General features: G+C 42.9%; 3 protein-coding genes across 4 annotated transcripts; 2 read left to right on the top strand and 1 right to left on the bottom strand.

Annotated features, from left to right (window-relative positions):
- Positions 1–4,198: 4,198 nt before the first annotated feature.
- LOC306706902 (syntaxin-11-like) lies at positions 4,199–5,059 on the top strand (the record flags this gene model as incomplete). The annotated part of the gene is made up of 1 exon (XM_079174139.1): positions 4,199–5,059. The coding sequence occupies one exon, from the start codon at positions 4,199–4,201 to the stop codon at positions 5,057–5,059; it is 861 nt and encodes a 286-aa protein (XP_079030265.1).
- A 1,359-nt stretch (positions 5,060–6,418) lies between these two features.
- Positions 6,419–9,157, top strand: stx11a (syntaxin 11a). Of its 2 annotated transcripts, none has more exons than XM_079174510.1 (2): positions 6,419–6,548; positions 7,538–9,157. In XM_079174510.1, the coding sequence occupies exon 2, from the start codon at positions 7,575–7,577 to the stop codon at positions 8,454–8,456; it is 882 nt and encodes a 293-aa protein (XP_079030636.1). In that variant the 5' UTR covers positions 6,419–6,548; positions 7,538–7,574; the 3' UTR covers positions 8,457–9,157. The 2 variants fall into 2 exon arrangements, with proteins under 2 accessions (XP_079030636.1, XP_079030637.1); XM_079174511.1 differs by having other exon boundaries at positions 6,485–6,548; positions 7,570–9,157.
- A 1,961-nt stretch (positions 9,158–11,118) lies between these two features.
- On the bottom strand, positions 11,119–16,444 carry fbxo30a (F-box protein 30a). Its single transcript, XM_079174295.1, has 3 exons — positions 16,294–16,444; positions 13,525–15,613; positions 11,119–13,405 (listed from the first exon to the last, which is right to left on the bottom strand). The coding sequence occupies exons 2-3, from the start codon at positions 15,556–15,558 to the stop codon at positions 13,202–13,204; spliced, it is 2,238 nt and encodes a 745-aa protein (XP_079030421.1). The 5' UTR covers positions 15,559–15,613; positions 16,294–16,444; the 3' UTR covers positions 11,119–13,201.
- Positions 16,445–16,753: the final 309 nt, after the last annotated feature.

The following is a 16,753-nucleotide window of genomic DNA, read 5'->3' as shown; positions in this document are numbered from 1 at the left end:
CAAAGAATGCTTGATACATGAGACATCAGGCGGTATCGTTTGTGATGCTTCTGCATGCTGAAATGATTTTTCAGGCTTCTCAAACAACTCTCTTGGCATCACATGCGGTTGTTCAGTGGTTCAAGTTCCAACATTATAAACGTGTACGTTTATGAGTTTGAATATTTATTATTAAATTCAATATCAAAATGTCAGGCTTATTATAGACCTTTATCCTTTCAGTGTTACAAATAGATAATGTATTATTGAATCAACTGTAAATAGAGATGGTTGACAATTTAAAGCAATAGTGAAGGATACACGTCAGTCCATTTTTCACTAACTCATCGTCGTGTTTTTCTTTTAATTTGTCACCCTGTGTATTTGTCCCTTTGAGTGCCCAAATTAAATGTTGTCCAAACATAGTTTTGTTGCAGAGAAAAAGAAGTTCACAAACCATTTAAAATCTCTTTCTGGTGTTATTTTGAGTTTTGGTTCCCAGAGAGCTTTAAAGCAAAGACAAAGATGCAAAGGCCATAGATAGAGCTGCGCCAACTCATCCCAAGTGTTCCCAGAACGGTTAAACACAGTCCTCCTGTGCTGCAGTATACCAGCAGTGGCTTCTTTGACAGGTCAACCTGAAAACACGGTGTGTGACCTCAGTTGAACAACGCGAGAGCTTCAGAAGTATCAGAGGACAAAAACATCCCTGAACTCATGACAAACATTCATGTTAATTGGGTCAGGTGCTCTGAGACACTGCTGCTTTCATGTGAATCTCATTCTGAAGCCAATAAGTTGAATCAATTAGAGTCACAACATTGGATAACTGGAAACAGCTGATGTTTTCTACACTGATTGCAGTAACCTGACAACCTAACTCCTGAGGCCTGATGCAATATCATTTTATTTGTGCCTGGTGATTTCAGGATATCAAATGTATGTGCACGGCTGAAATTCAAACTTGATGAATGAGTCTGTTTTTCATGCTCACCTAAAATGTCTTGCTCTGCACTTAAAGTTGGAATAGAAAACGTAAACGTCAGCAGAGTTTTGATCTGGTAGTTTTTGTTTTTTTCTATGTTTTTGCAGTTGTTTGTGTTTAAGAACAAAATCAATTTGTTTCAACGGAAGCAAAACAAAGAAAGTCTTCCAAATGACATCATGCATGCTGTGTTACAGAGATAATCATCTCAAAATAACAGACGACAGCTATGAAGACATGAATTACTTTCAATAATTCTCAAAGGAACACCAGCGAGATGGATCGGTTGATACATATTTCCTTTTGTTTACTTAATAATCCACTTTTTTATAATTACTCCAACAATATGTTTCATTTAGCAGGTTCATAGTTGGATCATCAAATGAGTGTGAGGAAGAGATATCGCTCTCTTCAGTGTAACCTTCAATATGTAATTCAATGTGATTTGTATTTTTTTTGGTGACACACATGCTAAAGAATATATATTTTCAACTTTTGTCTCCAAAGAAGCATCTGCCAAGCAATTATAGTGGCATCGTTACATGGAGGAGGAATGTCAAAGGCAAAAATAGACTTTAGTCCTTTTGTTTTACAATCCTCAGTGAAGGAAACAATTCACAATGAACCGTTTTCATTGTTGTACCTCGATCTGGTTCTGAGCCTCTGATACGGGACACAAGTTAGATTTCCCCTGATGACTTGTTCAGTTCCAATTCTGAAACTCACGCAGCTCCGTTTGATGATAAATAACACGCTGCTCAAATCAGAACCAGCTGACTGAAAAGAGTTCACTTTAAATGTGAACGTTAAGCTGGTGATGTTGTTCAGGTTGTGTCTGGTGCTGGAAATCAATACAAGGAAGAGTGAAGCGCTTTAAAGGAAAATCCCCCAAAAAATGTTGAAACTGAATGAAAGTCATGTTCTGTGACTTGTTTAGAACAGTGGTTTGCTTGTTTCTAACATATTTTACATCAACACATATTTTGTTTTAGTTAATCATTGTCTTCAAACAAAAGGTTCAGAAATATGTAATGAATAGAAGTATCAACTCCACGTATTGTTTTTATACCTTTGATGTCTTTTGGTTTTTCAATTCACTTTCTACATGTTGGTTCATACAACGATCATTTGAATTGAACTCACCTTTATTGGCCTTCAGACTTGTATTGCTTTGATTTGTTACACAAACGCATGTAAATATTGTGCAAACACAGCCAGAGAGTTATTTCTTAATTACCAGCCAGGTCATGGGACATTTCCTCCTGAACAGCCTTGTTTCTCAGACTTTAAGATGAACTCAAAGTTCACTAACTGCATGTCACAGAAAGTGCTGTTGTACCACTGACATCTGCTGGACAAAATAAATACTCAGTTTTAAAGTAGAACGAGAACATTAAAAGCAGCGTCTGATTTAGTGGTTTACCAAAGAACCTTAACTTTCTTCAGTGTTGTGGATTGAGAAGAAAATTAACACAACTATATCTATAAAAGTGGAAAAGTAATAATCGGATAAACTGAACATGCCAAGTCTTGAGCTGATTCCCACCAGAGGGGGACAAATGAAACAGAACGACTTTACACTGTGTTTAAAGGGATATTTTAGCCTCATTCATGGAGTCTTTTCAGACGCTGGTGTTCATCCCCAGCTGAGTGATACATCAACTTTGCTAAAAAAAACACCTCTGGGAAACAAAGCCTGTGACTCAAACTCACTGGAGGCCGGTGGAAATGACTAATCACATACAAACCCATGCTGGCTGTGGAAATGACTTATCACACAGCTTTCTACGCATCAACTGGAAAATAGATTGCTTTAAATACACTTATTTTTCTGGCTGAATGACGTGTAATCACCTGACAGTTGGTGGTTTCACAGCGGGCAGTATGAGAACGAGAACTTGAGTGAGATTTCATGAAACGCAAAGGAAAGGTTGTGCTTCTGCAAGACTTCATCACTCTTGTTATCACTCATGAACACTTCAGTCACGCCTCTTTGGAAGATAACTTATCTGAAATACTTCCTCTTTAGTTTTCTTCCGCTGTCAGTGTGACTTCTGTTGATCATATCTGCTTTTGTTTGCTTTTTAGAGATCTTGAGCCCAACATTAGTCTCTTTTCACAACCCTTTATTGCCTTATTAGACATTAAAAAAAGCACTGAGGCGACAGATGCCCAGTGAATATAGAAAAATGTAAACACAACATCATCTTTATGATGAATCCTTAAGAGGCTTGGCTTCACCTTACTGTACGTCACTGCATGTCCCCATGTGACACAACAGGAATGCAGAAAGTTTTGTTTCTAAAAACATTTCCTCTTAAGAACAGGTGTATAAGCGATCATGTGTAGCATTTTTTTTTTAGCGTTCTCTCAGTCGCCACGCTGAACGGCTTAACTTTTATTTCATTTTTTTAATGATCAGCCTGAAGAGACCGCACACTGCATCTGCAGATAACAAACTCCCATTAGAGTACGGTACGTTAATTCTCTCATAAGTTCACATATTCCATATTTTGATAAGTTAGCCTGAGACGGTATTTTAAATGTTAGAAAATCTGAACTGAAAATACAGTTCAAGTAAGAAAACCTTAAAACGAGGCCTCTTTACACTGACTCTTCTGGAAAAGTGTTTTAAAAATAATGAAAAAACGTAAATTAAATGATTTTAAAAATCACCAAACCAGACTTGTGCCACTGGTTCATGAGTGTTTTGTGTTAAAATCCTGAGTATCTCCACTTACTTAAAAGCAGATTACACACATGCTGAAACACTTTTATACTTTTTCTGCTTTAAAACTTGTTTGGTAAGTCCTGAAAGGAGATTAAATGTCCCGGCCGATCACGTGCAGTCATCTAAGATTGCACGATACCGAAGAAGTAGAAAATGCTCTCAGCTGCTTCACATATTGACGACTAAAGCGTTTGATTGGTATGTGCTCGACTGAGTCCGGGCCTGTTAGACGTCTTCAATCGTGCTCAGGAAACATTCAACACCAGAACAAGTACAAGCTTGTTTGTTACAATTACTCCTTGTTATTTTACGTCTGTGTTTTAGTTTGTAAATCTTTTTAGCGTTTTCCTCTCCAATTTAAATGATGACCCTTCACAGTCTTAACTCGCAGCCTCGGAATCACTGCTCTAGTTTACAAACATGACGGAGAGATTCTCGCATCAACATGACTGAATCAAAATCTTTTTCTCTTGTCGACTTTGGTGTCATTTTTCCTTTCAGCCATGAGAGACAGGCTGAGTCACCTCCATCAGGTGCAGACTGACTCCGAGGGTTTCAGCACAGTGGAGCTGGACCATTTGTCAGAGCATGCGGCCGCATCGCACCCTGACCGGGACCTGGACCTGGACGGCGTCCTGCAGGAGGCCCTGCAGATACGTCTGGAGATCCAGCAGATCCAGAGCGACGTCAGCGAGCTGAAAGATGTGAACTGCCGGTCCTTGAACGCGACCTCGTGCCCCCTGGCGTCAGAGCGGGACGCCAATGCAATCGGGGTGGATGTTAAACGCAGGGGAGAGTCTGTGCTGCAGCGGCTGCACATGATGAATGCTCTCAGAGGGGAACTGGAGGCCCAGCGTGGCACCTTTGACCCCGCAGTACGCGTTGCTCAAACACAGTACCAGTGTCTCAGCAACGCTCTGCGGGAGGCGATGTGCAGCTACAACGACACCGAGATGAGCCACAGGGAGGCCTGCAAACGGCAGATCCGGAGGCAGATGGAGGTGATGGACAAGGAGGTCGGCGCGGAGGAGCTGGAGGAGATGATGGAGAGCGGGGAGTTGAACGTGTTCAGCGCCCAGGTGGAGGGCAAAACGGCTCACTCGGCCGTCCTGCAGATCGAGGGCCGACACGAGGAGCTGCTGGAGCTGGAGACGAGGATCCAGGGGATCCAGGAGCTGTTTCTGGACGTGGCTGTGCTCACAGAGGAGCAGGGGTTAGCCGTCGACAACATCCAGAAAAACGTTCAAAATACCGAAGTGACCGTTCAGGATGCCGCGGTCAAGCTGGACAGAGCGATGGCATCTGATAAAAACAACCCCTTTAAGAAGATGTTTTGTTGCTGCTTTCCATGTTTTAACAATTAGGTCCCCGGGTCTTTGTGGTAAAAGCTGCACTACAAACTAAAGGAACAAGACCTTAAGACATTGCTACAAATGATCTGTTCCCCTCAATCTCCATTTGGTAGCTGTTCTGGAGCTTTTCATCATTGTATCATGAGACTAACTGAATAACACTGGTTCCAGCGTCAAGATAGATGCTATGGGAGTGAATTCAGTCACAACGAGCACAGTAGATGGATCTGTTAGACGGTTCAGTGAAAGGTTTAAACACTGATATTGATGGTGTGAAGGTAGACATGTTGTGAGTAACCAACAAACAATAGGATTTACTTAATTTGTCTCAATTAGCAAATATCAGCAAATAGCTGTATATTCTAGTAGAGAATCTAAAACATCATTCATGAAGCTACATTAGCTCAAAGCCTCCTGTTCTGGAGCTTTGCATCATATGACAAAGATGTTTGAAGAATGAATATTAAATCTTTAAGCCAACATGGACATGATGTCCTTAAAGTGCTGGAAAGAAATTAGCCATGACAACTGAGGCTCCATCTGCTGATGAAGATCATGTGACATCTGATCGAAAGCCAGTGGTGGAATATAAACTCACTCAAATGTACAAATGTGAGGTTCTTGGACTTGATTTGTGTTTCCTTTCATGCTACTTTATCCTCCACCACAATTCAGAGAGAAACATTTCGCATTTTTACTAATTATTTGATAACTTATGCTACTTTGTAATTTAAGATGTTACCTACAAAACATGATAAACTGATAAATGTGGCGCGTCGTTAAATATTAAATATAAAGTTAATGCATCCGTAGCTGTAATATATAATAACACAATATGCAAGGGTAATGACTCAGCATTATGTGTACTTTTTAAAGTAAGTGCATTTTGCTGATGATACGTACTTAATATTGTATAAACATGTCTGTATTTTCTGGTACTTTTACTTCCAGTTGAACTTTAGAAGTTCAACTATTGAACTTGTGGTGAGACTATTTTGCCCACTGCTGTTTTCTGCTGTAATGTCAGAATAATAAGCAATAACAAGTCTGCTTCACCTTTTTCATCATGACAATAAATTGGTCGACCTCAAACAAGTCTAAACAGTGATTAAAGATCCTTAACCCTTTGCGCGCAAATTGCCAAACGCTCCAAGTCACCTGCGCGCTTTGACATTCAATAAAGGACCATGAGAAGAGTGCGATGGTCGCCTCCTTCCTGCAGTCACACCAACAGATGTGTGTGTTAAATGTGTGTGTGGGGCGGGGGTGTGAGGGCGTGATCTTCCGCGTTGGTACCTGCTGCAGGCTGTTCGTCTGTCAGTGTAATATGTGTGAGAGTGTGTGTGTGTGTGTGTGTGTGTGACTGTGAGAAGTTGACTCCTATACATGTTGAAATTGAAGACATAACGGAGAGAAAAAGAGGAAATGAGTGTTTCCGCGACCGCTTCTTCTGCTTCAGGGAGTTGAATCGCGTCGGACCGGCGGAGGATACCGCAGCAAGGTATTTGTACTCTGTGTTGTATTGTGTCGTTGAGGTATAAGCACTAAAATAATCCAAGCATAGAGGCGTAACTGGCAACAGGCGTATTTCTATAACCGCTGTTATTGTTGTCGAGTTTTCTTTGCCTCGGGATTTTCTCTTCTTCTTTTTTAAGACCAAAAATGCTTTACGGTTTTATTAATGTGGTCTATTTCTATTTATAAAACCTTTTTTGTTTTACATCACATTAAATAAAGTCTCGATAGGAAATAACTGTGTCTTGAGTCGACGCGGTAATTAACTGCGATGAAAGCGTTACAGCTGAGGAAGTAACCACCAGTTTCCTCTTGAGTTCAAACAGATACTACCGTGTATGTCGCACTACATCTACAATTATTATTAATAATAATATTCTTTATAATATAAGGGTAACATTCTCTTGACTGAATTTACCAAGTTACATAGAAAAAAATTAAATGGAGACTATGATGATTACGGTATAGTGTTATTATATTTCCCATCAGTGGATTGTTAATGCTGATGCATCAGTGTGAAAGCAGTATTATAATATGTAGCTGGATGAAGATGGAGCCATGTTTGAGCTACTTTACAGTTTATTACGATGGTTCCCAAGCTGGGGTTCTGGGCCCTTCAATGGGTCAAAAATTGAATCTGAGGGGTCTGAGATAAAGTATAGGACGGAAGTAAAAACAAAGCTCTAGACAAATTTGTATTAATCTTTGTATTAATTATTCTTGTTTTATAGAGGGGTTATGTGCTGGACTGTTTGGCACATAACAGCCTCTTTGTTATGTTTACACTTAGTTTTTGTACAGATTAAACAAACAAGATATAATGTGTTCATTTATGAGCTTTAGGGGTGCTGCTAGGTGGATCGTGTTGGAGCCGTTTCCCTCTGTTTACAGTCTTTGTGCTAAGCTAACTGGCTGGTTTGTATGTAACGCACACACAAAGTGAATAAACAGATTGTCTATGTGTCTCATGTCCAGAGGTCAGTAAAGGCTCCCGACTCCTCTTGCAGGCGAGATGAGGGACCGACTGGGTGAGCTGGAGACCGTCACCTCCAAGCATTTAGGAGAGGAGCGCAGGCCCGAGGAGAACCCCGACCACACCAGCGATGATGGGGAACTGGAGCAACACGCCATCGTGTTCGAGGGAGAAGACGTGATGGACAACATCTACAAAGAGGCCCAGGCGATGAGGAAGGAGATGCAGCTGCTGAAACTGGACGTGAAGCGTCTCGGGAAGCAGAACAGCAGGTTCCTCACGTCTGTCCGGAGGATCAGCAGCATCAAACGGGACTCCAACGCACTCGGACGGGACATCAAGGCCAGAGGGGAGGCCATTTACGCTCGGCTGGAGAAGCTGAGGAAGCTGAGCAAAGAGCTGGAGGAGGAGCACGGGCCTGCATCCGCCATAGCTCGCATGGTGCGCTCACAGTGCGTGTCTCTGACCAGCGCCTTCCACGACGCCATATCTGAGTACAACGATGCGGAGATGGTCCAGAGGGAGAACTGCAAGACTCGCATCCAGAGGCAAGCGGAGATCATGGGCAAGGAGGTGAGCAGGGAGCAGATTGACGAGATGATCGAGACGGGCAAGTGGAACGTCTTCTCTGATAACCTCCTCCTGGAGGGGAGGACTGCCAGATCCGCTCTCAGTGAGATAGAGACCCGGCACAAGGAGCTGCTGGAGCTGGAGGGCCGCATCAGGGACATTCATGAGCTCTTCTCCCAGATGGCCCAGCTGGTGGAGGAGCAGGGCTGCATGCTGGATAACATAGAAGCAAACGTAGGTGCGACTCAGGACTACGTTGTCAAGGCCACCATTCAGATCAAGAAGGCCGTGAAATACAAGAAAAACAATCCGTGCAAGAAACTCTTTTGCTGTTGCTGCCCTTGCTGCTAATGAGACAGCACCAGTGTTATTTTTATTTCTCAGCGTCACAAGAATAATTGTGATCAGATTCAAATCAGCTTCCTGTGCAGAGATGCACTAAATTGCTTTAGTTTGTGTATTAATTTAACTCAATTGGAGCCTTGACTTGATTGTTAAGCAGCGGTAGTATCCAAATTTCACACTCTAGTCGCCTATAGTTTGAGCTGTTCTGAAACAGTGCCCGCATTTCAAACCACACAACCGTATGCAAATATACAGTGAGATATGGATGTTACATTTCCTAACAGTTACTGAGAAGAATGTTTGCATAATTGCTGTTGAGACATCTATAATCTAATGCATAACCCTCAGCTTTGTTCCTCAATTTTCAGCTGTAATGTTGTTTGAGATATTTAAGTAGTGTACATAAATCTAAATAGTCTAGTTTTCACGGCCTGAATGTAGCTACTCTGTTTACTGGAACTGTAAGTAGGTCTATTTCTTATTACAGCCATTGCTTAACAAGCCTTAAGAAACTCACAGCCTCTGGTTGTGGTTAGCTGTGGATGCAAGATAGATTTGTGTGGATTTGTGCAACGACGTGTCGGCCACCCCCATGTATGGTTATCACCAGCTTACAGGCCAGGCCTTTGGGTTTCTCAAGATGTGTTGCTTCACATGAAAGACAACTGCTTTGTAATGCCTCCACTTTTCAGAGATTAAACGGTGTCATCCTCAAGCCCGTGCTTTCCTGTAGCTTCACAGGTTTTTGTTATGGGGCAGGTTTGCTCAGATTGTTCCATACAAAAAGAAGCGCCAGACTCAATGTGTACATGAGTGTTTGCTCAGGTAGTCACCAGCGAATGGGGAAATTACTCCGGTCAGAGTACTCTGTGTTTGCACAGCAGGCCTATCTTATTGTTTGAGTGTGGTGGTAGTAGAATGTTCCTGTGTGTGTGTGTGTGTGTGTGTGTGTGTGTGTGTGTGTGTGTGTGTGTGTGTGTGTGTGTGTGTGTGTGTGTGTGTGTGTGTGTGTGTGTGTGGCAGTCCATCATCCACTGGGGGATTCCCATTTGCCACCAGTAAAGTATAGACTGCAGCTTTAGAGGCCATCATCAGTCTCCATAGTGTAGCCTACATGTAGTGACACACCAGTGGGTGTTTTCAGTTACTGCTCATCTTCTACCCTGTGTTGGTTAGCGGTGGGAATTTACCGGCAGCGTGACTGGGCACCGTGACGTCATACAGTTATTCAGTTCGACCTACCTGTTGCCCCTGACTGTTTATGATCCGCTTAATGTTTAATTATTGTTTTTTGTACCAGGATGGCCGAGTGGTTAAGGCGTTGGACTTAAGATCCAATGGACGTAGTCCTCGTGGGTTCGAACCCCACTCCTGGTATAATATTTAAATATACAATATAATGTATAGACTGGTTTAAATTGGATCGTGTTCATGTTCATCTGTAAAAATGTCTGTCTTTCATTTAAAGTTACATATCGCTGGCACATGGGAATCATTTTCCAGACGTGCTAATTAGCTAATTAAGCGTACACACCTGCAGACAATTAACAAAACAACGGAGGTTCAGGGACCGAGAGGGGAAACTCCACGGAACTGATACAACTAGGCTACTAACTGCTATCAGGTAAGATTATGACATTGTGTTTCCCTTTGCAATAATGATTTTTGGGTAAATATAGACTGCACACTTCACAACGTAGCATATCTCGGCGTTAAATCAATATTTGAATGCATGATCTTATCCACGTGTAAATAAAACGGTAGTTAGTCCAACAACAACGACAATGTATTCTTCCTGGGTTGACTTACAGGACGTTTAACTCAAGAATAATTGTGTTTATAGATTTGTTTAGTTGTGACGGTCAAAACGAGAGGAACAGTGGCATTCAATTCCAATTAACATAGTTAGAAACAATTTAAATGTGTCACTCGAATATATCTGTAGGTTCTGCTTAAAACCAGATTCACCCTTTATTTACCATGCACTGTGTAATTAAATTAAAATGAGACAAAAGTCACGTGCTGATTTATCACAGTGGAGGGTGTTGAATAACATTTCTGTCTTCACAGAATCCCTCTCATCCGTTATGGGGACATTGTTTGGATGTTTGGATCTGGCGCCATCTGGCTGTGAACAGGTAGAACTCATAACGCGCACAGTTATAGTTTTAGGGAAACATTGAGGGAATGCACAATATATTAAAGTCCATGAAACTTCAACTTAAAAAAAAGAAAAAGGTTTTGCAACTGTTTTAAGTTCCATTATAATTGAACATTTTATTCTTGTTATGTATTCGTATTGATGAATATTTTTATTAACAGAATTGAATCAGTTTTGCTGCCATGCATACCTCACATTTGGTCATATTGACCATTAGCCTGTTGAAGGCGGACCGGTTGAATCATTCCTCTCAAAGTTTTGCAAGCTTGAATCCAGTGTGCAAATACTTTTTCCTTCAATTAGAAGATTTCTAATCTTGTACCTGACCTATATATTTTAAAGTGGGCACAGCTACCTTTCTACTCTGTTAACACTTCTGTCAGATGTGAAACCTTTTAGTGAGTTTTGTTAAAACAAAGCCCTGTAAGGCAGGTGATCTGTAAAAAAAAACTAAAGAAAAATCAAACACTTAAAAACTGAGATCCTCTTTATTAAAATGTTCCAACAGTCAAACAAATGAGGCTGGCATATTGTAGTGAAAAACACACTTCAGCAGGAGTGAAAACAAAGTGCCTGCAATTTATTACTAAAAAAACAACAAAAAAGCAGTGTGCTGCAGATGAAATGCATTCTTTCTTATTGTTGTATGAACCTCAACAGAGCTGAAGACTAATTTAATGCTCAGGTCATCCATTCAACTCCATCAACTAAACCTGAAGAATGAGGCATGTGATCAGATCTGGCTGAGGTTCATTATGACAAGTTTAAAAAAAAATGTACTGAATTGAGAAATAATCTGTACGAATGAGTTTGGAGTTGAAGACGTCAGCATGCAAAACATGAGGGAGTGACATTCTGGCTACTTCAGCAAAGATAACACCCCCAGCATTATAATTCAAACTTTACAGTACATGCCGTCATGTGCAAATCAATAATTCAAATACAAATCTAGACATTACAGAGGCAAATTCTTTTTCTTTTTCAAAATAAAAGTACCAGTACAAAAAAAATAAGAAATAAACCAAACATGGATTGGGACTTCTTAAGAGTAAAAAGACGGCTTAGTTCTGTCGTCACTTGGGCTTTACATCAAACTTCAAAAAATATAAAAACAACAAAGTCACACAAATTCCTTCAAAGGATTATTTTTCTTCTGAGCAGTAATCGGTTTCTTTTTCTGTGACGTTTTCAAACAATCTCCAATGCACATCGTGTTTCTAAATCCAAACAAAAAAAAATATACGGTGTTCAAGTCTGATCGCTTCTGCTGACGGCCTATTTCAGTTACTCCGTCATAAACACGACGCTGATGGATGACAAACGTGTAATTTGTTCGTCCATCACTGCAAAACACTGTTCTGTTATTAGAATACTGAGCGGTTCACCACACCCCGTAATAATCAAGTAGCTGACAAGCCGTCATGTCGCTCTCAGCTAGTTTTGTTGACCACACACACACACACACACACACACACACTCACACACACACACAAACGTGCTGCGCGACAAAGCTTCATGCTACAACCCTGAGACGCCAACACAGTGGACTTTTAGTGACAAAAACATACAACCATGATAAATAATGAATATGAACACAATCCGTGATGCTCATTACTGGAGGGAAGCGTGAGCCCGTTTCGTTTCCTAACACCTGGCCTGCAGGGTTCTATGAGGTCTGGCGCTGAGGGAGGCAAACCGAGCGGACCACTGATGGATTCTGATATTCAAGGAGTACATTCATCACTTTATTTGCTACATTTGTTTTTGTATAAAACCTACAAACAATTGCTGGTAGAGCAGACGAACCACAGGCCAACCACAGCTACAAATAGTGTTACTTCATCTCTCACCTGACTGACGAGCCAGCCCGTTAGTCAGAGGTGAGATAAGAGAGAAAAAGGAAGATGGACCACCTTTTGTTGCTGCTATGACGTGCCAAACCACACTACATTTAAAAACACCAAACCAATGATGGTGACGCGCTTATGCTGGTGAACAGAAATCAACACCCTCAGTGAAGACAGTCCGGTAAAGTGGCCTACCGCAGATGTTTGGTCAGTCTTAAACTGTAGAACAAAGTCATGAAATCTACGAGCTCTAAGCAGAACACACGTGGTCACTCTAGGTATCAGGATAAGATATAAAACCGTGCAAGATGCCAGTAAACTGTAAATCTCACTGACTAGAAAACCAAGTGTATCATAAGTTAAGGCTGTACTCTTACCTCCATTGCAGCACAGTACTGACTTTGATATAAAAATAAAAAATAATCCACATCAAAACATCTGGTTTTCATACAATGTCAGAGTAGATAAGAGTAAAACTTTGATTGAAGAGTGGAAGATACAAGGCGAGCATTTCATTTGCTTGTTTACAGTCCTGATCTGTGACTGCAGCACGTCGGCCTCTGCTCTCCGGCTTTGCCTTATTTAGTGAGGGAAGATTATTGCCACTGTGAAGCAACGGGCCAAACAAGTTGTTTTTGAGGCTGGAAGAGTCTGTAAACACTGGAGGAAAATACACATGTATGTATTTGAGTTCTAATGGTCTCAGAAACGTCCAAAAGATGCCTTCGTCTTTCAGGATCACTTTATGCTACTGGTTTGAGAACTGAGCGTAAACACCGTCCCTCTTTTGTGAGCTCTCTGGTGAAGCACATGCAGGGCAGAGGGATCGCCTCCTCCCGGCGAGAAATCTTATTGAACTGGCACTTCTTGAGGTGGTCGGCCATGCTGGCGATGTTGGCAAACTTCCACTCATTCACTGTACCAAAGGCTGTGCTGAAGCGCCACACCTGAAGGACAAACACAAGAGAATGGGTCAATTACTTCTCATGCTGTGACAATATACAGTTGTACCCTAGTTCCTCAAAGAATACAAGTGACACCATTTATTTAAAAAAAAACAACCAACCTTGTCTGTGATCTGCCACGATGGAGACCCATCAGCACGCCATTTCTTCTCCCACAGCAGGACGACCATGCCACGCATCATCAGCAGACTGGCACACACGTCCCTCATGGTGCGGGACACTCTGGACAGTTGGCACAAGCTGAAGCTGTCCAGGAAGCTTGCTACGTGTTGCAACACTTCGAATGGAAGACTGCTGAATTGATCGCACTGAGAGCCAAAGCGGTAGGGCTTTCTCGGGAGGTCTTCCCCGGCTTTTAAGGGGTAACCCGGCTGAACCCCAAACGAGCCGAGGTGCCTGTCGTGGATGATTCTGAAGCCCTGTACGGACGGGCAGAATCGTCTCTGGGAGTAGGTGCAGCCGTAGTAGGCCAAGGGGCAGCGTTGCTCCATCCAGCCATTGAGTCCGGCGTGAATATCCCCGTGAACATTTTTGAAGTGAGACGAAAACTCATCCCGCCGGAATAGCTGCCCACACACAAACGTGAACATGGAGCGCTGCTTCGTTTGGTATCGGGCCACACATTCGAGCACCAGGTCCAGTCTGAGTGTGTGGAAGGGGCTCGGATTGGAGAGCTGTGGGCTGGCGTGATCGCAGGCGGAGGCTGAACCAATATCTCCCACCATTGTGTTGGTTGCAAGAATGGCTGACGGGAAGGAGAATGTCTGAGTACCGAAGTCGATGTGGTAGCCATCGACAAACCTGCTGTCAGAGATTCCTCTGCCTCCCGGAGAGTCGCCGAGGCAAAAGAGCAACGCCGCAGTGATGAGATCAATGCCGTGGAGGCCCATGGGGTCATCTGCTACTTCAAGGTCCGACGTGTCTACCGACTTGTCCTCCATCTTTGCTCGGAACAAGTACGGGTCTGACAGCAGAGCCCGGCGTCCGTTAAATGTAAACATACTTATTCCTCTAAGCACCTCTACGCTCTGTAGTTTACGCTCCAAACACCTATACCGGAGTTCACTGGGTAAATGTTGCAAGAAGTTATTTCTCACATGTTCGGACAGCAGGAATGGCATCGGACGTGGTGGAACTGGTGCTCGTTGTGGCACAGGAGGTTCCAGCGCTACAACCGGCATGTAGTTCTGCACCGGCATGTAGTTCTGAGGCATCTCTGGCCAGACACGGTTGGACTCATTTATTGGCTCCTCGACAATTTTTTCCTTCTCTTCAAAAAACAACTCCACAAAATCATTTTCCTCTGCCCAGCTGATCGCATCTTCTTCTCCATCTGTCCCGACTGCACAATCCACTCCACCCACTGCCCCGAGCTCACACTCTGAATCAGAGTCGCTCTCCTGCATATCTACATTCTTCACACCCTCCGCGACATAAACATTACGACTATCACCATTCCCTCCATTTTGGAGAGCTCCGTTCTTATCAGTCTTTTCGTCATTTAAATTTCCAACAATTACATCAATATCCTTGCCATTACTGAGGATGTCCAAGGCCGCTGCTAAACTTCTGCTCGTATCCACTGAGGGTCTATACGACCCACTGTAGGGCTCCTCTTCCATTTCCACTGCTGCATTACCCACCACTGCCTCTGGTAGACTCGATGCTGTGGCCATTTTGTCACTTTTATTTGCTTCCTTATCTCCTTTCTTGGACACGGTGGTCGTGACCTTCAGGGACTCCAACAACATCCTCTGATCCTGCAGAGCCAAGGCCATGTCTAGCTGCTCCACCTCATCAACGTCTTTGCTCAAGTTTTCGTAGGACTTGCGATCCGAGTAGCTCACGGGCCAGCGATTCCACTCCATAGTACAACATACTATACTGGCCGGGCACGTCGCGAGGTGTTTAGCCATCCTGATCCTTGAAATAGTGAACGGGCAGCCAAACACGCTGTTGAGGCATGGCAGTCGCTCATATGGACACAGTAGACGGTGCTCCTCAAGTTTGCACGAGTGAAAGACTGCCCCGCAGACGAGAGGACAGCAGATGAGGTTGCAGCAGACGCCCGCCTCTGGTCTTACCATGCACCTTCTTTTGATGCATTTCAGGCAGTGGGAATGCAGGCCCTCCATTTTCTTTCCGTGACGCTCCTTGCCCAACTGGTTTCTGGCAGGAAAGAGTTCAGCCCTGAAAACACAACAACAATATACTTATTTCACAAGTCCTGCGAAACAAAATGCAAGACATTACAACAACAATGCCTATGGTTAGAAGAGGCAGAAGCCAGCTGTAACAAAACATGCTGCTGTTATGTGATCCCATGAACGTTATTGCAACGACACGAGGTCCCGTGCCTTCAAACTATTCTGTAACTTAGTCTCACACGTGTTCTTTCTCTGCGTGTTTACTAAACATTACGGCTGTAATCTTTCACAACACCCCTCTTAGGTTATGGTGACACCGCTCTTTCCAGGACTTTAGGGGAAACCTGAGCCCTCAAATTTCCGCAAAGCCCCACAAGATAACTAACTGTATTGTTTGAGTCTTTACAGCTCGTGGCAAGCAACAGCTTGCTAAAATTACGCAATCATTGCAAACAAGTTAGCAAACAGCTAAAAACACAAACAAGCGGCTCTAATTGTTCTAACCAGTTATAATCTTAGTAGCAACAACATCGCCATTGGTCTTAATAACTGTAATAATTAGTTTCCTTGCCAACTGCGCAGGGCAAAATAAACGTGAGTTCATAAGTCAACGAAACTTTTTGAAGTTAAACAAAAGAACATCAACAACATGGCCAGCCAGTTAGCATTAGCATTAGCAGCTAAACTTCGCTAGTTAGCTGATATCTTCAAGAAACCGCTTACCCGAGTCACGGGGTTCTCCGGGTGTATTTTAATCAATAGTTCTTTACTTTATATCAGCGCCGTCGACATCAGCAACGTGACAACTTAAGCTACATGAATATCTAACAGTAGCAGTCCAGGTCCTCTGATGATATGAACTGGCTGCGGCTGGTTCTTCGGCTCTTCAGTCCTTTTGCTGCTCAGTAGTCGGCGTTTGTGTTGATCTCTGCTGGTGTGTGATGTCGCAGTGCGTGCCACGTCATCACGCAAACGGACGTGTCATTAGGTTTTGTGACCTATACATGGGCACTGAAGCAGACGGAGTGGGGAAATACCCCGAGGACAGTTTTACATTGAATCACTGGTGAAATGTCTCGGTGCTGTTATTTATGGCTGCGGACTCTTGCCAGGCAATTCAAATGACTTAGAAAGGAGAGAATAGTGGCTGATGAAGTCCTGAGGCCGTTTAATAATGAACTTG

This window comes from Pholis gunnellus, assembly GCF_910591455.1.
Source record: "Pholis gunnellus genome assembly, chromosome: 15".
In the NCBI taxonomy this organism is placed as follows: Eukaryota; Metazoa; Chordata; class Actinopteri; order Perciformes; family Pholidae; genus Pholis; species Pholis gunnellus.
The sequence above is the reverse complement of the archived record's forward strand: the minus strand, read 5'-3'. Positions and strand labels throughout refer to the sequence as shown.